Here is a 24,411-nt window from a genome sequence, read left to right on the forward strand (position 1 = left end):
ATCGAGTAAACTGATATCAAAAAGAAAGTGGATTTCAGTTAAACTGTTTAAATTTTACAAAAATTGGTAAATTTATCTATTTGATTTGAGTGTAATGCATTGGTGTAACATTGCTTCTATGTTTTGCACGCCTGTTGGAGTCACCAAGAATAACATGGATTGGTATGTCAGTTTATAGTTTTGTAAACTTTAAATTTAGTATTTTTGTTAGTTGTAAGATAAGGTATTAATCTTGTCCATTAGTGCCTTTTAAAGTGGCGTGCAAATATGGTAATATGGGAAAACTCTAAACCGATTTTTTATATATTGAGTTTTAATTTTTTTTCTTAAGAGTCCTTAATTTTATTTTTATTTTAGTATTGAAAAAAGAAGAATGAGTTCTTATCGAAGAAGAAGTTATTGTCAAGATAACAACAACACTTGTACATTTGTTCAAACCTGTTCTACCCAAAATATTCATAGAAATTATACAACCTCACACAAAGCAATTCACCAAGAACCAAATAGTCTTGGAAAACGAGTTATAGTTGCAAGACCAGGATTAGTTGTTGTAAAAGATGGTAAGTGTGTAACTTTTTATTATTTTGCGTAAATATTTTGGTATAAACTGTAAATAGTTATTGTTTGTTATTGTAATTGATATCATATTTATGTTGTCTTTGATGCTATTTATTTTTTTTGTGCATTGATTTAATAATTGTGTAGCCAAATTATTTTGTACATAATTATTAAGTTACTTTTTAGATTTGTGATATTTGCATTTAAATGTTGTGGTATTGATGTTGTACGTTGAGATATCTGCACTAGTAAGTACATTTTATTATTATTTTTATTAAACTATACTATATACTGTTTTTAATGGTTATGTTTTTAAATCATTTTGGGAGATATATTAATAAAAATTACAATCTTAGCTTCTCAAAACGATATACAATGCCAAGAAGGTTACCACAAGAACGAAATGTTGTTTTACGTTGGCAAACCAATATTATCAAATCGACATCAAACCAATTTTAAATTTTCCAGAATTTCGAATTGTCCACATTCACCCTTAGCAAGGTAAGTTTAAGTAAGTGGTCAGAATTTTTACATGCATTGTATCTATGTTTTTGGTGTTTTTGGTATTGTTGGAAAATAAACTTTTTAAATTGAAATTTTTTGTTGTCAGGCAACTCTTGAAAATTAAAGGAATAATATACATAACTTTGTGCGCAAACTACATCAAAATAGAGGTACACTTGTTTGTTGCAATTGTTATATTTTATTTTTAAATAAATTAATATTTTTACTTGAATTTTAACTAAGTTATTTTGTTCTCCAGTATGTATTCTTTAAAGTAGTCACACTGTCTATTGAACTAACTCATAAATATTTAACTATATATTTCTTTTTCTGAAATACAATACGTGGTTATTAAAAAATTAATTTTTTTTTGTTGGAATATAAACATATATGTTAATAAATAATTTTATTTATTAGAAACATCCTCTTATGTTATGGGAAATTTTGAAACCACTTCTTTTAGCCGCTTTACTTGATTTTTTTGCCACTAAACTCTCACCAATGACAGATATGGAAAGTGGAAGAATTCATTATCATACTGAGTCTGGTAAATTAATCCTTTTTGTTGTAGAAATCCAAATAAAATTTAATGCAAAATGAGCTGAGGCCTGTAAATAACATATATAAAAAAAAATTGTTTTTAAAAGCATTTCACATTTGTAACTTGAGAAAATTAATCTTACAGCAGCATGGTGTAGTGGTAAGAACACTTGCTACACCACCATGAGGTCGTGGGTTTAATCCCCACTGCTCTTGAGTAAGGCGCTATAAGCGGTATAAACTCCTGCTGAGCCAACACTTAATCAGCAGCATAATTACGAAGCAATCATAATCTATATAATATCCAAAACTGCTAAAAGCAACTCAAGACTGGTTCGGAGTAACAGTTATTACTTTATGTTTAAGTCGCACATCGAGGATAAAGATATATACAAAAAAAAAAACAATGGGTATTTTTAAAAATCATATTGCCCGCTATATTACACAAGTAATAACAATATTGATCATGTATAACAAAGTCCTATATTTTTCCTAGGGGAGTGTGTTTCACCTGCCCATTATGACGAAACAATTGCTGTGTGTGACGATTTAATTAACACCAGGATACGACCGATCGTCCAAGACGAGGGCGGTGACGTCATCATGCAGGTAATTTCGTAGTTTACCGACGTCATAATTGAAAATTTATGTTTAAACTATGTTAATATAAAAGCACGTTACTTTTATGCAAAAACATCTGTTAAACTTAATTTTAATTAATGAAATAATCAATTTTAACCCCCCTCGGCGTAGTTAAAATTTCTTCTAGTCATTTGCGATTTGTTAATTTAAACTAATGGAATTCTACACAATTTCTCTTGTTTAGAAATTCGAAAAACGGGACGGTGCCGTGTCTATCATACTGTTAGGTACATGTACCATAAACCAATCTACTGTCAATTCAATCAAAAATGCCGTGTTATGCCTTCTCCAATTTTACGTTCCCGAAGTTAATACCATCACTGAGGTAAAAGGCTAATTATGCACGTGTCTGGTAGTTAGACTTATGACAAATCTTGTTTACGCTTGGTAGGAACACAATTTTGCTTCTCTCGTCCTCATTAAAAACGCACGCACGTAACCCATGGGATTTTCGTACGCAGAATTGGCAGAAATAATAGCCCGTACATAATTTAAAGATAAATCAATAGATTTTTAATGGGGTCGTCTTTAGTAAAGCCAATGGGATAGAGAAATGATTCTTCTATTAGTTTGTCTACAACTTGTATGAATACATAGCATTTTCGGAGTTGCGCTATTTTTAAAATGTAACTTTTTTGGGCGTCAAGCGACTGCGCTCACGAAATTAAACCTTTAACTGTGGCAATGTGACTAATGCGCTTGTGTTTGGATAAATTATTGATTACTAGCTGTTGGGCCATTCTACTTTGTTAAAGTTATTGTTTTGTAATGTCTTACTGCGTTTGTGTAAGACTTTAACTACAACATGATACGCTAAGGTTTAATTTTTTTTTCAATTAATGTTATTTTAGAACTTGTTTTTTAAATTATTTTACATCAGAAATTAAAAAAAAAAAAGATTTATAATTTATTTTTTAGAGATTAATAACAATCTACTAAAATAAAAACTATTAAGGTCATCTTAAATAGGATTTATTATATTTTGCACGAGGCCGAAATAGTCAATATTTTTTAACGAAAATATCATTTTAGGCCTAATGTAAAATACGTTCTTGGCAGAGTGTCAAAAATTATATCTGCATTTTTACAAGAAGTTAAAATATTTTCGATTGATTTAAACCCGAATAGCCAATTAGAAATTATTTTTAAATTTCTAATTGAATCAATATCAAAGAATCAATACATGGGAAAAACGTTAGAAAAGGGCTAACCAATTAGGCTTGATTGAAAATTGAATTCGGCAAATCTCGCTTATTTGTGATTAATAAATTTATTCCTAAATTTTTATTCTTTAATCTGTTTCAAAGTTATTTTTTCATGTAGATTATTTGCAAACAAGATTTTTTTTTGTATATCTTTATCCTCATTGTGAGAAAGTCGAATGCGCGATTAAACTTAGAGTAACTTCAGTTACTCAGACCCAGTCTCGAGTTGCCTGTGGCAGTTTGGGATATTATATATTATAATTGCCCATTAATTATGCTACTGATTAGGTGCTGGCTCAGCAGGAGATCGTACCGTTTATAGCGCATTACTTAAGGGCGCTACAGCATGAGATCAGTGGGGATTGAACCCACGACCTTATATGTGGTGTAGCAAGTGTTCTTACCACTACACCACGCTGCCGGTGATATAACCATCAAACTAAAATATACAATAACATTTATGTAATTTTATTTAAGGAAAGAAATAATAATTTAATATTATATAACTCTAGCTGTAGGTTTGTTTTAACTGGTGCGAGTTTTAAAATAAATCTAATTAAAAAACATATTTGTTACAGGTCAACTCAAGTATAGAAAAGTCCAACTAAGAATACATTATATTGGGATTTAAAGTAGCAAAAAAAAACTAATAAGAACATTTTGTAAGTTACGGAACCTGTTACGTCATTATTGTTTGCTAATATGCTATAACGCTAATAAAAACCTTTTTCTTTTTGCAATTTTAAACCCTGATATCTCAAAAAATAGGTAATTAATTTTTTAAATATTGATTTTCTCCTGGTAAGAAAAGGAAGGAAAAAAATAAAAGAAAAATTTGTGTTAATTAATACATTAGAAAAAATGTAATTAAATACCAACATTTTTTGCTCTACAGTCTTTGGAAATACCTTTGTATTGTCAACTGGCATATCACCATAAAGTTTTAGTAAAATTTATATTTAATATGTGTTGGCAAGTGACCAAATTATAATTAACTCCCACTTTATGCTTCGCATGTGTAATTAACATTACTTAGACGGGGTACGCTACTATATTAAGTCTCAATCGTTAATATATGTTTTTATTTGTTTATATTAAACTTGAAAAATTAGAGTAAATGTAGGTTAAATTACATCCGTTCAATATCTTTTAATTTACATAAAAGGCATAATATTAATATGACAATTATAAAATTGTCTCAACTTTTATTGTTAAAATTAGAATACAATATTTCAACAAAGTTGTCCAAAAGTTTAATAATCTTTGAGATCGAAGCAACAGAATGGAACTGGAGAATGAAGGTTGCTTGATGGGCTGTTAAAGAATCCTTCTAAATTCCGAGCGGGGTTCATTTTTACCTTAAACATCATAAAATAAATTTTTTTACATACTTTTATGTTATAGCGTTTATACACTCACACACTACAAAATAGAAGCAGTGGGGATAGAATCCCAGACCTTCCGTGACAAAACTACAGGCCGGTGTAAAGGGATTAAACTAAAGTTTATTTTTATTAATTAAAATAAGTGTAAACGATTAACTTTAGAAAATTTATTTACCTGAAATCCCATTTTGTTGTGGCCCGCAGTGTTAACTGGAAATCCTTGATGCCACAATTTGCTTTTTGGGATCCAAAAGTTGCCGTTTGAAAGTCGAATTCCATTGTTCTAAAATTAGAAAAAAAATCTTAAACGGACATTGTAATAAAATTTACGAATGTTTGTAATTATCTGTATAATTTAGCTTGTTGGTGTTGATATTAAGAAAACAATATAAAATTACTTCGTAAGTTGAACCAAGCCTAACATTGACATATTCCCAGTTTCCATTCAAGTAGGTGTTCCAATTATCTTGGATGTAGTTATAAAACAAGTTGTACTGTTGCTCCGAGGCAATCTCAGCCAGTTTTCCACCGTGAAATTCGCAGATAGAGCTAGTTTGGGCAAAACTAAAACCACCGTTAATACCAACTGTGTAAATCAGCCTGTAGCACTTGTTATTGTACACCACACCTTTGCACTTTGGTTTCTCTGGACAAATGCAAAATTTTGCGAAATAGATTTAGTATGAGCTATTACATAAAGCCATATTGCATCTCGCTAAACTAGCCTACTTGCAAGCATTTATGTTAAAAAATGTCTTTATTTCTGTTTTTTTATTGAGTTTAAAAATATAGATTTAAACTTACCATAGTAATTACTTCCATAAACCAAACCGACACAGACCAACGCAAATACAGCAATAAGTTTTAGGGGCATTTTTTATCTAATGATTTTCAAGACTTTACAGTTTAGTATATCCTAAAAACGTGCAAGCAATAATGTTTTAGCGCAATATTTAACAAACGATTAGTTTAACAATTTGTTTTGTTAGCTAGCGATGTGGCAGGTCAACTTTTTGAAAGTAAACAACTGCATTTCGATAAAGGTTTAAGTCGGTTTTTATAGGCAGTTTTCAATCTAAAAATTTCCCACTTATCTTTCCAAAAAAATCCTTTACTTAACTTTCAAGAATATTTTCCACTCAGCTTCTTGGAAAATTTTCTACTTGAGCTGATTGTAATTATAGCCAAGAGAAAATTATTGTGTACTTAAACAAAATGATTTCTATTATTTCTTCGTACGGGCAACTTTATTTTTGGTGTGAAATCTTGAAGTGTTTTGTTGGTGGTTTTACCAAAAGCAAGGTAAATTCCACACTCTGCTTTGAAACGTTGCAAAAACGTAAGAACTAATATTACAATATTATAAAAAAAAAACTTTTTGTTATGTCTATTTTTATGATATTTTTATGGCAGATTATCCCCTACTCTAAATACCGGTAAAAGTCCAGTGTTAAAGCACTCGCAATGCTTTTACAAAACAGCAAAAAAAATTTGTAAGCCTTAAGTTAATTGTGGTTAAAATTAAGTTACTGTGTTTCTAACATTAAAAGTAGTTTCGAAATTAATAAATTAAACAAACTTGAAAGGCTAAACAAGATGTTTGATGACGAGGTAAGTAAGAAACACCAAATTTACAAAACTAATTTTTTGAAATGTTATTTTCTGACTGACTGTGTTACTGTACTTTTATAAAAAAAAATTTGTATTTTTATGTATTCATGTTTATAATTTTTAAACTATATTAAATTAATTAAAAGTAAATTTGTTTTTTTATTGGTATTTTTAGATTATGCTTTATTTAGCTTGGTTAATACTTAGATTATAGTAATTAATATAAAAATATTTTATTTAGGATGATGATTTAGTTGCACTGCGTAGAGCGGCATTAGCATCAATTCAGGTCAAAAGAAAGGCCCCTGAAGATTTAAGTGATTTAAGAAACGCAGCACTGAACACGAGGAAGCAGTTTGACAATGTATATTGTTTTGTAATAAATACTATTTTATTTTTTGTTGAATAGCACTACTTATGCTAGCAACAACCACTAATTTAAAAAAAAAATTTCTATTCATAAGTTATTGACTTTAAAATTATAGAAAATTGCTTTACTAATTAATCATAAATATTGTGGAATATTTCTTTATTTTTTTGATTACTTTACAGTTTATTGTCTTTTTATTTTGAGCTTAAAGTTAATCTATTTTTTGTTGTTTAAAATGCAGGAAGAAGGAACTTTTGTATTTCAAAAAATTGAACCCCCGAAAGTAAGCAATCTTATAAGTGTTTCGCTTCATCAATCGGGTAAGATTAATAGTTGTAAATTATTACCAACCTTTTTTGCTTATTATTCTTATCTTAAAAATCAGATAAAAAAGACCTTTTAATTTTAGATAAACTATAATATCGACAAAAATTTTAAAAATGTGTTAAATTGTATTGAAATAAAAGTTGTCACCCATTAATATGTTAAAAATTAAAAAAATTATTTATCCCTAAAAAAAGTTAAAAAATTTTTCAGTGGAGGAAGATCGGAAAAATAATACTCAAGTTCGAGATAGATTCAATCGAGATAGAAGTGGTTCAGATTCCTCTAATTATGATAGTGATAAATCCAGAAGTTACGATTCTTCTGCTTCTTCTTGGTATGTATATTTACCTATTTTAGATTTATTTATGCATGTGTTAGTTTGGTAAATTGATTTGCATTGTCATAATTTAGTTCCAACTCTCAACTAATATTTGTTTCCAATAATTTATTCGCGCGCCACAAACAGCAGTTTTATTTATTTTGGAAAGTTATAAATTAGACGTTGATGCATATGTATATTATCCACTAAGCTTCATTATAAATAGATTGTATTTTTTTAGAATTAACCTTTTTTTAGTTTTCTAAGCATTGGTAAACTTAAATTATCAGTAGTAATCAATAAAAATCAAATATTTGTAGCTCCAGTTCAAGTTACTCAGAATCAGAATCCAGCGTTGAATCTAAAAAAGGAATTTCACCAGAAAAACCAAAGTAAAAAATTATGAATTTATCATGATTATATAGTAATTTACCTAACTCTAAGCATTTTTTTATAAATATTACAAATGACATCATGTGCAGACACATTTAATGTTTTTACCAAAGTACTATAATTAGAAAAACAGTTACATTTTTTTGATTTATTTTTACTTTTTTTAAAAGAATAATCGAAAAGAAAAAAGCAGACGATGATGATATTTTAAACGCGATTGAAGAATTTTTGGATGAAGAAAATGAAAGTGAAGAGAAAACAAAAACTGAAGAAAAAATTGATGTTAAAAAAAAAAAGAGAAAAAAAGAGAAAAAGAAAAAAGTTAAAATTTTAAAAGCAAACACCAAAGATAAAACCACATTTGCAGTATGTATGAATACTCAATACAAAATATTGTTTAGAATTATTAATGCTTAATTTTGTTTATTTACGCATGATGAATTATATATTTTGCCCACTACTTTCAACAAAAAAAATATATTTTTATTTACAGAATTCTGAAAACTCGAACAACAATGTTAAAAAAGTCGCCAAAATCAAGAAAAAAGTTTCACAAAATGTAACCAAAAAAGAGGTGATGAAATCAAATAATAAAGAAGTTAGTAAAAATCTTAATTTACAAAAAGAAAGACATACACCACCAAAACGAGCTAAAGAAAGTAGGTTCAGTCTAGAAAAACCAAGTAAGTAATTTTGTTTAGCTGTTCAAAATTAAAGAAAAAGAAAGTATGAAAAAAATTTGTTTATTTTGGTCAAATTATTAATTTTGTTTAAGGTCAAAGGTCAAAAGAAGACGATCTTAACAGCGTCCATTCTTCTGATCTCAGTTTTATTGAAGATTTAAGTGATCAAGAAAGAGTAAGTCAAAATTTTTGCCACTAAATTATTCAGAGTTTACCTAAAATCAAAATTTTGTAATGTTTACAGAACTTGAGTAGATCCTCTTCTCCTGTAGCAAAGAAATTCCAATCCAAAGTTAATGGTTCATCTAACATTGAACAAAATAAGTAAGTTAATTTTGTGATATATGAAACATTGTTCTACTATTTATAATTTAATTATTTGCACTCTTTTAATAGATAACTTTAAAAATATTATTTGTGTTTACTGTTTCGGTCTAATTTGTAAATAATACATTTAGCTTATAACGAAATAAATATAATTTTATATTTAGATTCCAAAGCACAAAGAAGCCTCCCCACCTAAGACTCGGTACCAAAATTAACTTAAACCCCGATAAAACCCCTATAACAGTTGACTTAAGAAACAAATTAAAAACAAAGGGTTTGCACAATAAGTCAAAACAACAAAAAAACGATGTAACAAATGAGCTAAAGAGTGAAACACATTCTAAAGATCAATTAAGTCAAGGAATTAAAGTCAATATCACGAAAAAAATTTATGTGAAGCCTGGCTTTGTTGCTGGAAACGCTGATGTTTTGGAGTTTCAAAAACAAAAGAAAACAATTAAATTAAAAAAGGAGACTCCTTCCTGGAAAAATGAAGACACTAGTAAAATTATTATAACAAGGTTAATAAATTAAAATTTACCATAATATCTAAACTGCGCATATTTACTCAAAACCATTAAGAAAAAATTTAAGTTTATTTAGTATCCTAATTTTCATTATGAATTGTATTTTAGGGGAGTATCAGATGAGGGATTTACCCCCATTTCAGTGCGGTTAAAGAACTCTCTAGACCGGGAAGCATCGATAAATGAAGAAGAAGAAGTTAAACCAGCAAAAATAAAGAGAGGTCGACGGAGCGTTGTTCAATTCTCTCGTGGCATTTCAGCAACTGAAAAGAAAGAGAAAATCCAGGATTTGATGAAAAAGGAAGCAGAAAAGAGAAAGGACGATCTCTCCTACTCGGACATGAGTGATCTTGATTTCGAGGATTTTGAAATTGCGGATGTTGTTGGAAATCTAGAAGAAGAAAAAGAAGAAACTAAAGAACCTTTGGAAGGTTTGTTATTTTTAATATCAAACACATATAAAACGACTTAATAGTATTGATCACCTATTTAATTTAAACAATATTATTATTTTTTACAAGATGTTATGCCCGATTCTCCTTCCGAAGATACATCTACGCAAGTTTTAAAAAACGACACTCGTCGATTTGTTCGCAAATCTTCGGCGTCGTCGGAAAGTGATCAAGATCAATTAGATTTAAATTCCAGCGCAGAAGAGAACAAGCGCTCAACAGTATATACTTTAACCACGCGCCGATCCTCTAGGAAAAACCGCCCGCGAGACGGCGTAGTCGAGCTGTCAAATCGTCGAAGACGGTCGAGTTCTGTTGACTACGATATAGAAAATGAGAACAGGCACGAAATTAAAAAAATAGAGCAAAAATCAAGACCGTTGTCGGTTATTTCTTCTCACATTTCGATGCCTAGAAACAATAGTGACGTCATTTCTCGCGATGACGCATCTCGGCCCGATGGAGTGCGTAGAAGGAAAGTTGGTATTACCACTAGGCGGCGTGATCGTACTCCGCCACGGAATTCAAGGTCGTCTTATAAAAGAGACATTTCATCGATTAAATCTCGCCTTGGTTCCAGTATTCCTCTTATCACTCGCGAACTGTCAAAATCTCCTCCAAGACGGAAAAAGAGGAGGAGTGACGATTCTCCTCCGAGAAGAGGTCTTAAAGAGGAGGAGGTTGACGCTAGAATAAGAAGAATCAATCAGCAAAATGCTGCGATCCTAAAGAGAAGAAGAGAAATCGAACAGGAAGAAAGAAGTTTTCGGTGATCTTGATTGAAAGAAAATAATTTTTAGACATTTTTTTTGAAACGTTTACTATACCAACTTGAAAGCAGTGCACTTTTTATTTTATGCTACTGCGGCCAATTCCAGTTGAAAAAGTCTGAAGGTTCCGTTTTTAAGAATATTTTGCGTTATTTTTCTTTTTACTAATTCCAAATCACGATTGTGTTGCAAAAGTTTAAAAATATAAATCAACAATTGATTCAACTTTATTTAAAGTGTGTTGTACAAAAAGTTAGAGTTAGGCTTTAAATATTAAAGTTTTATTGTAAGGTTGTACATAGCTAAAAGCTGTTATATACCATTACAACGAGGTTTCGCTGTATAAATATAATGTTTATTTTCAAAAAAAAATATTAAGTTTAGTGTGGGTGGACTTTAGTTGTTTACATGTATTATTATATCCTGTGATTTAAGAAAAACGTGGGATCCTAATATATAACGCAACTAAGATTATTTTTAATATTGTCAACCACAGAAAGAAATATTATTTTGGTATAAGTTTTAAGTTCTGGTTAGAAAGCTCGATATTAAAATCAGAGAGGTATACTGACTGCAGAATTCAAATGATGTGAAAAAATATTTAAATTTGCAGCACTTTTAGTTTATGGTGTATTTTGTCTAAAATATGTGTCTAATATTTTTTTATAATATTAATTAGGCTCTGCATTTAGAATATTAGTTTAAAAATGAAATTTATTTGGTTCTGGTTCTTTTTTCTTGTTATATGCAAATATACTTCAGGTAAGTTTGCAATTGTTACTTTGTATTATTAATTTTACAATTAATCTGTTTTGGTTTTTAGGTTTGTCCGATTTTGAAATTCTTAATGTGACGTCAACAAGCTTTGTTGTGAACTTTCAGAACATCTCGACCGCAGGTTACGAAATTGACGTCACCTCACGTCATAATAGTAACTACGTCATGCAAATTCAGACAATGTCATCAAGTTATATGGTGAAATATATATACATATATGTTAATTTTTTACACAAAAACCAATTTTGTTCTAATGTTAATCTTTGAAAAACTTTTTGTTTATGAATATTGTATTAACAAAAGTTGTTATATCTCAAAAAAACAAAAGGCATAAATAGTAGAAAACACTTTTTCAACAGATTGAAAACTTACAAGGAAATACAATCTACTTTGTGAAAACAAGAGACCTTTCTTACAATACTAGCTACTTTGAAAGTGTAACTGTTAGAACAGGTTTAGTTAATTTTTCCAATCTTCACGTAAAAAAATTATGGTTTAGATTATTTTCGAAACAAATATCAACCTAATTTCAAATTTTGTAGCTCCGTCTGGCTCAAAAATTATCTGGCTTGTTCCAACTCCATTCTTTTTTACGGCCTTTTTTGAACCTGTCCCAGGCGCTACTGGCTGGATTGTAGAGTACACAAACTTGGATACAAACGTAACAATGACAATTAAAACTCCAGCGGAAAACCCGACTCAAACTTTATTCGTTGTTGTGTATGCTATTTTCTTTTCTGTAAATTTACATTACATAATTTTTTTTATATTATTAACATGCATATTTGTATTGTAGTATCGATAACCTTATTCCAAACACACCATATGCGCTAAGATCAAGAGTCTCGCAATTACTTGGAGCGATAAACTATACCGAAGCTCAGAGTCCCTTCGGAAGTTACATTTACACAAATACGGGTAAAAATATATAGCTTAGGACATTCCTTTTTACAGACGCACTCTTATGCGTATACTTACTTATCGATATTGTTATTGTAGCAAGGATATCTGCATTTGGGTGGATTCAGTTTAACGGGGAATGTACAACAGAAGTGCGTGGCCAATTAGAAAGCTTGTTGAATACTTCGTATAGTAATATAACTAGGGTTCACCATGTGCGAGTTATTGAAGTTTTTAACGATAATAACTACTGCCATTTTGAACTGATTTTAAACGATAAGGCGAGGAATGCTGCCAACCTTACGGAACTGTACCCCGTTCCAGTTAATGTAACTCAGTTTTACCCAAGTGGTGATAACATTAAAATGGAAGTTCGATATAATAGTAAGCAACTTTTTTTTTTAAACTAATAGTATTTAGTTTAAACTTTACAACCTGCAAATATGTTTTAAATTAAATAATAAATAAGGAAGTTTGGTAAAGCAGTTCAACAAATACTACTTTGTTTTTAAACAGTTTTAAAACTTGCAAAATTTAAAATTCTTTTTTAGTCGCAGATCCTTATGGATATTATGAAAACCAAATTTCTGGATCAAGGTCACCTGATTGTTCAGGTGAAGATGTTCGTTATTGGATATTTAACACTGAACGAAACGCCAATAAAATTCAGTTGCCCAAAACCAGCGATGCAAGTGCTGGTACGAACCAAGTTTTTCAGTTTATCAGAAATGGTAAGTTTGATATATAAATTTTTAGGCAAAAGTATGAGCAATAACTTTAAATTAAAAATATTTTTTTTGTGCATTTTAACAGAGTTGCGTAATTCTGTGAATGACCATGCGATTTGGTCCTTCCAATCAAACCAAGTGTACGCAATTGCCTATGACTACTGGATAAAAACTTGTCCCTCAAATGAGTTAAACTTGTTTTACGACCATGTTTTTTCTTCAAACCAGTCATGGGTATCACCTGATGTCCGTTACACAATCATATATACTTCAGGTACTGTACAAAAAATATATTTTAAAGCAAAAACGTTAAAAAAAATTTTCTGATTTTTTGCATAGATATAATATGTTACGTTATGATAGAATGAGTTTACATGAACTATACATTAGAGGTAACTTTAACGTGTAGTATGTTTTGCTAGAACCTGGACCAATGGAAAATACTAGTGATTCAGTACTTGTGGCCCCAGTAAAGTTGCCCATAAACACAACTACTAATATTCGTTTTTTGGTGAGATCTGTTACAAGGGCAGTTCGATACGAATTTCGTGTTTTAAATCAAACTGAAAACTTAGTCGAAAAAATAACGGTTAATGATACTGAGATAGACAGGGCGAGTTACATACAGGTAAATGCATATATTTTGTTATTATCAATTTAAAAATCTTTAGCTTGATATGATATCGAATACAAGTTTATTATTTTTTGTTTATTGTTTTTTATTTGAAAACTGATTAACGCAAAATCTACTGCCTTGTATTGTTTAGGTAACAACCACGAATGGTATAAAGACTAATCTTACGTATAGATTAGAAATGGAAGTTACCACCATTCTAGCAAATCAATCTCTTCGCACAAGTCCATCTTCGTTTTTCGAATTTTACGCAGGTAAAAGAAAATAAATTATTTGCCAACCAAATTAAATTTACATCTAGGTTTTAATTTATTAACTTTTTAATAAGTCGATATCTTAAACTTTCTTTTTATTTTTTACACTGTTACATGCGTTAAGGTATTCCACAAACCGTGTCTGAAATTCAAATCGTTGAAGTTTACGAACAAAGTTTTAAAGTTATATGGAACGAAGTAGAACACGTTGAGAACTATGTAGTACAAGTGTATGAAGAGAACTTAACGTTGTTTCGAAACCATACTACGTCGAACGAAAGTACTCAAATCGTAATATCTGATGTGGATATTTTTACTGAATCCAATTACAAAGTTGCGGTTGCTTCGTTTAACTCGTTTGGAAAAAGCACATTTTCTTCAGAAAAGCGCACAAGTAAGTTGCTGTTATAATTTTTTAAAATTGCAAAAAAATGATCAGCAAATAAATTTTAAATTTTATTTAGAAATCTGGGAATTTAGTGATATTCAAGCTACCTCGTTTGCGATAAACTGGACGCACATACCTACAAGCGACCAAACTTATTCGTTGGAGGCATTTTCACAATTTCACAATACAACCATACCCAACTTGAACAAACCTTATACTACTTTAACTGCTCTCCAGCCTGGCATACTCTATGTTGTTCGGGTAACTGTGTCTGGTCCGGCAGAAAGTTTTTTGCTATTTTCAATTCCCCAGGCAACACGTAAGTTATACATAATAATATAACTACTTATAAGTAAATTTCAATTAAATCAAATAAACAATTTTTTTAGTGCCCACCCAGCCTTTAATTGCCAATTCGACCTCGACGCTCAATTCAATCTCAATATTTTGGCAACAAGTTTTTGGAGCAGATGTTTATTCAGTTACTATACGGGGCACTTCTTTAACAAATCGAATAAACACGACATCAAGTCAATTAAATTTTGGGAATTTAGAATCCGGAAAGATTTACAACTTTTCAGTTGTTGCAAATAATTCAGCTGGAAGTGGAAAAGCGTTAGAAATTTCTATAGCTACAGGTAAATTTTTCGTATGAATAAACAGTATATTTTTAAAACAAGTATTAAATACACAAATAAAATAAAGTAAAATTTTTGGCCTAAATTTAATAATAAATAATGCCTTATTTAATTATGGGTTATGGTTATTTTGACAGGCAAAAAAACGCCAACAATTATAACGCCTCTTCAATACATCAAAAATTCGTCCTTATTTATACAGTGGGCCGAATCACGTGACGCCAATCACTATATTGTTTATGCGAGGAATGTTATGTCATCAATCGAAACATCCCACGTGACTTCTATGACGCCATATACGATTGACAATCTAGACCCGGGAACGACTTACGAAGTTTCGGTATCTGCTTATTACAATGAAACCGGGTTGTCTGAAAGAAGCCGATTTGTTCAACAAACAACAGGTTAAAGTTTTTTATTTCTAGACCACGTTTAAATTTTAATGCAAAAAAACTACCGTGTTAAAAAAAAAAAATTTTATTTATAACTGTAGTTGTTTTAAAGATTCGAAATTTCTTGTTTGTGTTTTTGTCAAACCACAAATTTAACTATTGCTGCTACTAAGGTAAACTAAATTAAATTGTTTTAAATTTTTTTTAGTTCCATCATCTTTTATTGCAATATCTGCACAGCCCCTTTCTGATGGCTACGCCTATCTCATTTCCTGGTCAAATTTAACTGGTGCAACTTCCTACGATTTAATAATAACTGTTAACAATTCAGAAATATTATCTCTACACACAAGTGAGATCAAATTTCGATTTAATAATGTTATGGCAATGACAGAATATAAGGTTAGGGTCCGTGCCAAAAATAATGCCGGCACTGCAGGCTTCTCCGAGACTACTTTTGTAACAGGTAACTAAGATGAAAATTTTTTAAATTTTTTTTGAGTTTATTATTAAAGATTTGGTTATCTTTAAATTAAATCTTGCACATTAAATAGATTTACATTATTTTTCTCTCAGAACCTTTAGTTCCTAGAAATTTGTTTACCACAAAAGCAACTGCAACAGAAATTAATATACGCTGGGAACGAGTCAATGGTGCTACCGGTTATCAGGTAACTAAATACAAGCAACTAACTCAAAGTGTTCTCCTAACTAATAATCTAATCTCTTGTATGTAGGTCTTAGCTGGATCGGAAGGAAATGAAGAAGTGAATAACACGGTTTCTTCATTTTTTAACTCAATATCTATATATGAGTTAAACCCAGCAGTAAATTATTCCATCAGTTTATCTGCCATTTATAAAGATAATGTGTCAAGCGCATTTTCTGATCCAATATTTCAAAACACTGGTAAGTATTTTGTTTAAATTTTTGGTCACACAAGCGATGTTGGTGTTGTGTTATAAACACATCAAATTACGTAATTTTCATTTATTAATTGCGTTACAGCATCTCCCAATCCGTCAGTTTTAAATGTTTATAACGTTACGAATACTTCAGTCGCATTTTCTTGGAGTAAGCAGGCGAATTCTATTGGTTACAGGCAAGTCATTTAAAATAGAATTTTTTTAAAGGTGCCTTGGATATGGCTATATTTTAATTGTTTATAGATTACATGACTGGACTATTGGGAATAGTTTCAACATTACCAAAACTTTAGTGGAGATAAATTCATTGCTACCTGGTTCTGCACACAATTTTTCATTGTCAACTTTTTCATATTTGGGGACTTTAGGAAATTTTGAAAACACAGTAGATGCACCTTTAGTTTATGTCGTTACAGGTGGCTATAAATATTTTTATCTTACTATCTTAGTTTAGCAATTAGGTCTTAATATAAATTGATTTTTTTTGCAATTTAGCTCCTAATCCACCGACAAACGTCACGGTGTCAAATTTTTTAGCGACGAATGCAACTGTGTCATGGCTGTCGTCAGAGGGCGCATCGTGGTATGAGATTGTCTTAACATCACACCGAATAAGTGGCGAGCCCATCGTTCAAACGTACAGTGGAAAGGGTAAGCAGAAAAATATTACTTTAAGAATATATCTGCAACCCTCTCTTAAATTACTTTAACTTTTCTTGAATATCTTTAATTTAATAATAAAATTCTCGTAGAACATTAACAATTTTTCTAATCTAGAAATATATATTGTTATTGCTGATGTACCGACCTCAATAAATATGTTTTCGGTGCAAGTTTATGCAGTAAACATACAGAGAAGAAGAAGTGCTCCGACCCCGCCAACTAAATTTGAACGGGGTAATGTATCTATCTATTTTCAAATGCTGCTTGGTTGTTAAAATTTACAAATTATTTTTACCCATTTTTTTAGTAATTATCGATCCAGTTCCTGAGATTTTTACAATTCCGTGGTGGGTGTTTCTCGCTGGTGGTGTTGCAATTTTAATTATTCTACTTCTTATTTTGGCTAAATTTTATACGCGATATCGAAGAAAACAAAAGGTGATTTGAACACTTTTTTATTAATTGCTAAATTGTAGTCTAGTTAAAATTCAAAATTTAATATTTTGTGTTCACATTTCAGGAAAATAAAGCTGGGGGTTACAGCACAAACGATATTACTGACAATATTGCTTCTAATGACTTAAACATTCGCTCATTAGCTAACCGGGTTAGTAAAAAATGGAAGGGCACCGACAAAAAAAGATCCATGGACATTTCAACAAACGTTGTGGAATCGAAATTAGAAATAAAGGTTGACCCGAAACATAGTACAACCAATGTTAAGGTGTTGTCCATAACAGTAAATGACGGTATACCTGTTACGATTGAGCCTTCGGAGGATACTGACACAATTAGTCAAATTACGACTGACAACGTAGAGCCCTCTTCTCCAGAATCATCAAAGTCTGAGAAGGAACCAAGTCCTGTTAAGTCAAACAAAAATGAAAGCAAGAATGATGCTGATAGCATTGATACAGATTTAATGACTAACAATGATGCTGTTAATAAACCACCAACTTTAGATGGTGAAATGTCGGAATCACAAGATATTGAGGACGTAAGAATTCAGCCTAAGCGAAAGTCGTGCCTTAAGAGGCAGCCTACCCAGCCAGAAAAAATGATGCCCAAAAAGTCATTTAGGCGAAAATTAAGCAAGAGATTTACAACTTTTGCAAAAACGGTCATTGGAATTGATATCGGGGAGAATGACGACCTACCAAAGAAAAACCCAAACAAGATTCGTTTTTCGAGTATCTTGGACGAGCTTGACGCTATTGATTTTGACGAAGATGATGCTGAAAAAAGTGCGAAAGATCAACTTGAATATGACTTTAAGGGGAAAGCTGGCAAGTATTGCTTTATTGAGAACATCGCTACAGAAGACGAAACCATAGTCAATGTCTTAGTCGATGCAACTGAAACTAGCTCAAAATCCGATGATGGAAATTCTAAGGAGACTTCTGATGATGATGTTTCAGATACTTCGGAAATTTCCGAAAATAATTTGGAACCTGGTTCCAGTGTAGGAAAAATTTTAAAATCAATTGATGCTAAAACAAAATAAGAATTTACAGTTCCAATGATAACATTTAACCATTGTTTTAAACAGACCGTTGTTAGAAGAATTTATTGTCATTTGTTATTATTGTTCATCTAAACAAAACAAATAATATTTTGGTCAAACCATTGTTAGTTTAACTTTCTTTAAGTTGCCTTTTAATAAAACTGCTTGTTTGTTTATATTTTTAGGGACAATAACATGGCCTTAGTTACCAGGGTTTTTGTTTGTTGTACTTGACTTTTGTATTTTTTTTTTTTTTGTGTATCTTTATCCTCGATGTGGGAAAGTCGAATGCGCGACTTAAACATAGAGTAACATAAGTTACTCCGACCCAGTCTCGAGTTGCCTGTGGCAGTTTGAGATATTATAAAGACTATAATTGCCCGGTAATTATGCTGCTGATTAAGTGCTGGCTCAGCAGGAGTTCATACCGTTTATAGCGCCTTACTCAAGGGCGCTACAGCATGAAATCAGTGGGGATTGAACCCAGGACCTCATGTGTTGTGTAGCAAGAGTTCTTACCACTACACCACGCTGCCGGTTAGATATTGCTACCCGCCCTTAAGTGTATTGCTACCCGCCCTTAAGTGTTTCTGTTCACCTTTAGATTTGGTTTCCTTATAAAATGTATTGTAGTCTTAAATACTAAAAAAAACGACAGGGTCTATTTACAAGCAATGTATTAAGTGCGTTATTATGGTAAATTGAAGAATTTTTACACAGTTATACTTGACGTATTACAACAAATTATTAAAAAAGGACATAGTCAAAACGTAACTTTAATTATTTATTATTTATTTTTAAATGACTTCATAAAACAATAAAATTGTATTAATATTAATATAACCTACTTAATAAGCCTTAAAGGTATACATGTTTTTAAGTTGGTGAAAATAATGTTTTTTTTTAAATTAAATTTTTTTGTTATGTGCTCGGAGTTTTTTTTGCCTAAAGCTGAATCTAAAAACATTAATCACTTTCACAATGGAGAATCAAGTACACAATGGAATTATAATCGGTTTGAAAAATGGGATAAAGGTACACTATATTAACAAAGCGCGGGCACAGTGTTTTTTCCTAACAGCCGTTGTTAGGGTAACCCAAACGGTTCATTTCTCTAGCCATTTGACACATAGCACAGGGCTTACAACATGTCATAATACAGCAATCACCACAAATATCACCCTGAAAATAAATTATTTTTTTTGTTAAAATATCCGCTTTCAAAATATTTAAAAAACATCGAAACAGAAAGTCCCAAAAATTTACATTCAGATTTTTAAAGGCTGAGGAACTAAAAATGTAATATTTACTTTCGCCAAAATATTACAATAGAATTACGCGAAAGCGTATAAAAAGCTTTTTATTTTTATTTTATGGTTAAGTGAATTCTAGCTATAACATTTTTTAATAATTAAACGTTAGGTCTGTATATTAAAACATATGGTGCCTACTAAGTTTAAATTTTATTAAGGTCGTGATATTAATGAATCGAAAGATATAAAATTTACCAAAAATGTCGTTAAATTTTTGTTTTGTAGCATACACCGACGGCGTTATAACATATTTTAGTTATTTACTCAAACAATTTAAAAGCATTCCTTAACATAAGAGTTTTACATAGTCAATTTTTGATTCTTTTATGCAATTAAAAATAAACTTTATCACATATAAAATTATTTTTCGCTTGGTATTTTTATTATTTAAATTTTTTATTTTAAATACCTGAATGTTGTGTGTGCCTCTGAATCTTGACCTCATGGCTAGATGACCATTTGGCACGCAACCATTCGGATCTCCACACCATCCAACACAATAATTCTCATTCATTCTTGTTCCAATGCAACCATAATAAAAGTTCTGGCACCAGAAAACACAACAGCCTTTAATTTAAACAATAAGTAATCAGGTTAATATAAATATTGCAATTTTTAAGTCCGGGTTTAATTTTTTTTTTTTTTGGCAAACATTTTGAATGAAATGCTTTAAGTTTGTTTATAACGCAAACCAGTTAAAATTTATATTAAATTGTAAAATGATCGGATTTGATCGCAAAAAATAACTTCAAATAAATAAGTCGTTCTAAATGTAGTTATATATATTTAAATGTACTATTTTGCATCAAAAGATATAGATTTACAAACTGTATGATAGCTTACTTACAGCTGTGTAAATCGTTAAAGCAGTCGCACAAACCGGTGCTCCAGTTATTTCCAGCGTGAACAATTTGTTGTTGAGTTATGACGGTCGTTGTTGCCATTGGTTGGGTTGTAACCACTGTTGGCATTTGGAAAGCCTGATTAACTTGATGCTAATTAAAACAAACTTCAGTAATTTATTTTAATAATTTGATTTTTTAAAATTAAGTTTACTTTCAATTTTATAACTATGTATAATAAGTTATTTTACTTTAAAACATAAACCAAAACTTATAATTATTATTACCACTGCCATTTTAAGGTGCCTTTGCTTTTCAAATTTTTCGAATAACAACTTTAAGAATTCAGTAGCCTACAAACCTAACAATCAATAAAAACAAATATTACAAATGTGATTTATAGGGAAGAGCAACGCCAACCGAAAAAGGTTTCTTTTGTAATTTTTATACAAACCCATATTTAGTTCAAATACCGCCGCGGTTACGATTTTTGAAAACACAAGTTTCAATGTAGGGTATAATTTTGAATCGCAAATTAGGGATCGCAAATCTATTAAATAGAATTATATGACTATTGAGTGTAAAAATACAGTTGATGTGAAACGAAAATCTTTTTTATTAATTTAATAATCCCGACAACCAGAAATTATCCATATTTATCAATGCCTACTATGTACACAAGTTTACAATGCGCACGATGCTTTAACTGTGCACAATGGATGTCCTAGGTTTATAGATAACAACTAAGCTGTTATTATGGTTCGAAATGTTAGATTTCGAAACATATTGTTATTGTCAGTGTATTTATTATTATTATGGTTCGAAATCTTAGATTTCGAAACATATTGTTATTGTCCGTGTATTTATTATTATTTTTATTTTTATTCTTACTAATCCGAATTTTGAAATCGAATAACTTTTGATTTTGTGTATATAAATTTTTAAAATTTTAGTATGTTGTTTATTATCATATTGTGTTTCAATCCTCCTATTTTGATAATTTAAGTATTATTAATTAGTAATTAATAGGTGTTTGTTTATTAAAATTTAGAGATCGTTATTAAGTTTTCAAATTTTGGTCAATTATATATCATAATATTAATAACTCGAAAATGGATTAAAAATTTAATTTTTGTTTGTTTATTATATTTAAATTCTTGTTTGTTCATTAAAAATAAAAGTTTGATATTAGGCATTTAAAATTTAATATAATGTATTTTATAATATTTGTAATTAAAATACATGTTTAAAAAATAATTTTTGGTTGTTTATTTTATTTAAATGCTTGTTTATTTATTAAAAATCAAAAATTAATTTTTGGAATTTAAAATTTGGTATAATGTATATCCTGATATTAACAACATAAAACTGGGTTGAAAAATTAATTTTATTTGTATAATATATTTAAATGCTTGTTTGTTTATTAAAAATCAAAGATATGTAATATTCTTAGTTAAGGTGTATGCATATTTTTTTTATTTATAAAAAATTATGCTAAACATAATCAAATAATTTCGAACCATATTTTATTTATCAAATAAATCTAGTTATGGTTCGAAATCTTAGATTTCGAAACATATTGTTATTGTCCGTATATTTATTATTATTTTTATTCTTACTAATCCGAATTTTGAAATCGAATAACTTTTGATTTTGTGTATATAAATTTTTAAAATTTTAGTATGTTGCTTATTATCCTATTGTGTTTCAATCCTCCTATTTTGATAATTTAAGTATTACTAATTATTAATTAATAGGTGTTTGTTTATTGAAATTTAGAGATCGTTATTAAGTTTTCAAATTTTGGTCAGTTATATATCATAATATTAATAACTCGAAAATGGATTAAAAATTTAATTTTTGTTTGTTTATTATATTTAAATTCTTGTTTGTTTATTAAAAATTAAAGTTTGATATTAAGCATTTAAAATTTAATATAATGTATTTTATGATATTAGTAATTAAATTACATGTTTAAAAAATAATTTTTGTTTGTTTATTTTATTCAAATGCTTGTTTATTTATTAAAAATCAAAAATCAATTTTGGGAATTTAAAATTTAGTAAAATGTATATCTTGATATTAACAACATAAAACTGGGTTAAAAAATTAATTTTATTTGTATAATATAAATAAATGCTTGTTTGTTTATTAAAAATCAAAGACATGTAATATTCTTAGTTAAGGTGTAATTATTTTTTTTTATAAAATAACGAATCAGTGTGAGTTTAACGCTTGAATAATTTAATAGCGTTTTGGTCGCCGTCAAAAATCGTCCTTTTCGCTGTCCATTAAAGTAAAATATATTGGTTGAAAATTTAAGTAAAATGTCAAAGTATAAGTAAAAAATGTGCAAATTTTTTTTTAATTGTTTTGTTATTATTATATTTTAATACTCGTTTGATTACCAAAAATTAAGATCGGTATTTTGCTTTTAAATTTAGTTTACTTTTATATTACAATATCAATGAATGCGTGTTCGTTTGTTAAAATTAGGTTTAAATTAAAAAACGTTAATATTTAAATTTATAATTTATTTATTTATTTTTTTTTTTTTTTTTTTTTTTTGTATATATCTTTATCCTCGATGTGGGAAAGTCGAATGCGCGACTTAAACATAGAGTAACATCAGTTACTCCGACCCAGTCTCGAGTTGCCTGTGGCAGTTTGGAATATTATAGAGACTATAATTGCCCGGTAATTATGCTGCTGATTAAGTGCTGGCTCAGCAGGAGTTCTTACCGTTTATAGCGCCTTACTTAAGGGCGCTACAGCTTGAGATCAGTGGGGATTGAACCCACGACCTCATGGTAGTGTAGCAAGAGTTCTTATCACTACACCACGCTGCCGGTTATTTAATAAACCTACTAAATAAATTATATTTATAAAAAAAATCAAACGATTTCGAACCATATTTTATTTATCAAATAAATCTAGTTATTATGGTTCGAAATCTTAGATTTCGAAACATATTGTTATTGTCATTATTATGGTTCGAAATCTTAGATTTCGAAACATATTGTTATTGTCATTATATTTATTATTATGGTTTGAAATCTTAGATTTCGAAACATATTGTTATTGTCCGTATATTTATTATTATTATGGTTCGAAATCTTAGATTTCGAAACATATTGTTATTGTCATTATATTTATTATTGTTTTTATTCTTATTTGACAAATTTTGAAAGACGATAACTTTTGTTCTTTAAAAGTAAAAGTTCTAAATTTTTAGTATGTTTGTTATTATCCCAACGAATCGCAAACCTCCTATTTACGACATTTAAATGTCACTAATTACTAATTAATATATTTTATTATTAAAATTTAAAGATTAAATTTTCTGAAATTTTAATATGTTGTTGGTATTATTATTTTGTATGTTGCTATTTAAAATGAAGATTTAACTCTAGCTAAATATCATTTAATCATTATTTTAGTTTTTTATAAAATAACGAATCAGTGTGAGTTTAACGCTTGAATAATTTAATAGCGTTCTGGTCGCCGTCAAAAATCGTCCTTTTCGCTGTCCATTAAAGTAAAATATATTGGTTGAAAATTTAAGTAAAATGTTAAAGTATAAGTAGAAAATGTGTAAAATTTTTTTTTTAATTGTTTTGTTATTATTATATTTTAATACTCGTTTGATTACCAAAAATTAAGAACGGTATTTTGCTTTTAAATTTAGTTTACTTTTATATTACAATATCAATGAATGCGTGTTCGTTTGTTAAAATTAGGTTTAAATTTAAAAAAGTTAATATTTAAATTTATAATTTATTTAATAAACCTACTAAATAAATTATATTTATAAAAAAGAATCAAACGATTTCGAACCA

The 24,411-nt window shown here is 29.4% G+C and overlaps 5 protein-coding genes across 5 annotated transcripts; 3 read left to right on the forward strand and 2 right to left on the reverse strand.

The window, feature by feature from the left end:
- Positions 1 to 46: 46 nt before the first annotated feature.
- LOC145763617 (NFU1 iron-sulfur cluster scaffold homolog, mitochondrial-like) lies at positions 47 to 4,163 on the forward strand. Its single transcript, XM_082575103.1, has 9 exons — positions 47 to 162; positions 358 to 560; positions 745 to 806; positions 915 to 1,059; positions 1,169 to 1,232; positions 1,480 to 1,609; positions 2,099 to 2,211; positions 2,429 to 2,569; positions 4,028 to 4,163. The coding sequence occupies exons 4-9, from the start codon at positions 962 to 964 to the stop codon at positions 4,055 to 4,057; spliced, it is 576 nt and encodes a 191-aa protein (XP_082431229.1). The 5' UTR covers positions 47 to 162; positions 358 to 560; positions 745 to 806; positions 915 to 961; the 3' UTR covers positions 4,058 to 4,163.
- A 391-nt stretch (positions 4,164 to 4,554) lies between these two features.
- On the reverse strand, positions 4,555 to 5,836 carry LOC145763533 (uncharacterized). The gene is made up of 4 exons (XM_082574996.1): positions 5,639 to 5,836; positions 5,233 to 5,480; positions 5,010 to 5,117; positions 4,555 to 4,807 (listed from the first exon to the last, which is right to left on the reverse strand). Exons 1-4 carry the CDS (start codon positions 5,706 to 5,708, stop codon positions 4,703 to 4,705), a joined length of 531 nt encoding a protein of 176 aa, XP_082431122.1. The 5' UTR covers positions 5,709 to 5,836; the 3' UTR covers positions 4,555 to 4,702.
- Positions 5,837 to 6,302: 466 nt separating this feature from the next.
- Positions 6,303 to 10,978, forward strand: LOC145754975 (uncharacterized). The gene is made up of 12 exons (XM_082571162.1): positions 6,303 to 6,445; positions 6,687 to 6,809; positions 7,057 to 7,135; positions 7,353 to 7,476; positions 7,782 to 7,853; positions 8,025 to 8,220; positions 8,348 to 8,537; positions 8,630 to 8,712; positions 8,782 to 8,861; positions 9,029 to 9,385; positions 9,500 to 9,822; positions 9,913 to 10,978. The coding sequence occupies exons 1-12, from the start codon at positions 6,431 to 6,433 to the stop codon at positions 10,614 to 10,616; spliced, it is 2,346 nt and encodes a 781-aa protein (XP_082427288.1). The 5' UTR covers positions 6,303 to 6,430; the 3' UTR covers positions 10,617 to 10,978.
- Positions 10,979 to 11,310: 332 nt separating this feature from the next.
- On the forward strand, positions 11,311 to 18,563 carry LOC145749349 (uncharacterized). Its single transcript, XM_082565134.1, has 23 exons — positions 11,311 to 11,375; positions 11,437 to 11,588; positions 11,750 to 11,843; positions 11,933 to 12,110; positions 12,187 to 12,308; positions 12,390 to 12,674; positions 12,842 to 13,021; positions 13,104 to 13,292; positions 13,441 to 13,646; positions 13,786 to 13,906; positions 14,031 to 14,300; positions 14,371 to 14,613; positions 14,684 to 14,932; positions 15,070 to 15,336; positions 15,533 to 15,790; positions 15,901 to 15,995; positions 16,062 to 16,233; positions 16,333 to 16,426; positions 16,494 to 16,666; positions 16,746 to 16,901; positions 17,028 to 17,147; positions 17,221 to 17,351; positions 17,434 to 18,563. Exons 1-23 carry the CDS (start codon positions 11,321 to 11,323, stop codon positions 18,415 to 18,417), a joined length of 4,794 nt encoding a protein of 1,597 aa, XP_082421260.1. The 5' UTR covers positions 11,311 to 11,320; the 3' UTR covers positions 18,418 to 18,563.
- Positions 18,564 to 19,090: 527 nt separating this feature from the next.
- On the reverse strand, positions 19,091 to 20,933 carry LOC145755482 (placenta-specific gene 8 protein-like). Its single transcript, XM_082571723.1, has 4 exons — positions 20,860 to 20,933; positions 20,578 to 20,725; positions 20,140 to 20,297; positions 19,091 to 19,599 (listed from the first exon to the last, which is right to left on the reverse strand). The coding sequence occupies exons 1-4, from the start codon at positions 20,866 to 20,868 to the stop codon at positions 19,492 to 19,494; spliced, it is 423 nt and encodes a 140-aa protein (XP_082427849.1). The 5' UTR covers positions 20,869 to 20,933; the 3' UTR covers positions 19,091 to 19,491.
- Positions 20,934 to 24,411: the final 3,478 nt, after the last annotated feature.

The sequence above is a fragment of the Corella eumyota genome, chromosome 1 (assembly GCF_963082875.1).
Source record: "Corella eumyota chromosome 1, kaCorEumy4.1, whole genome shotgun sequence".
Classification (NCBI taxonomy): Eukaryota; Metazoa; Chordata; class Ascidiacea; order Phlebobranchia; family Corellidae; genus Corella; species Corella eumyota.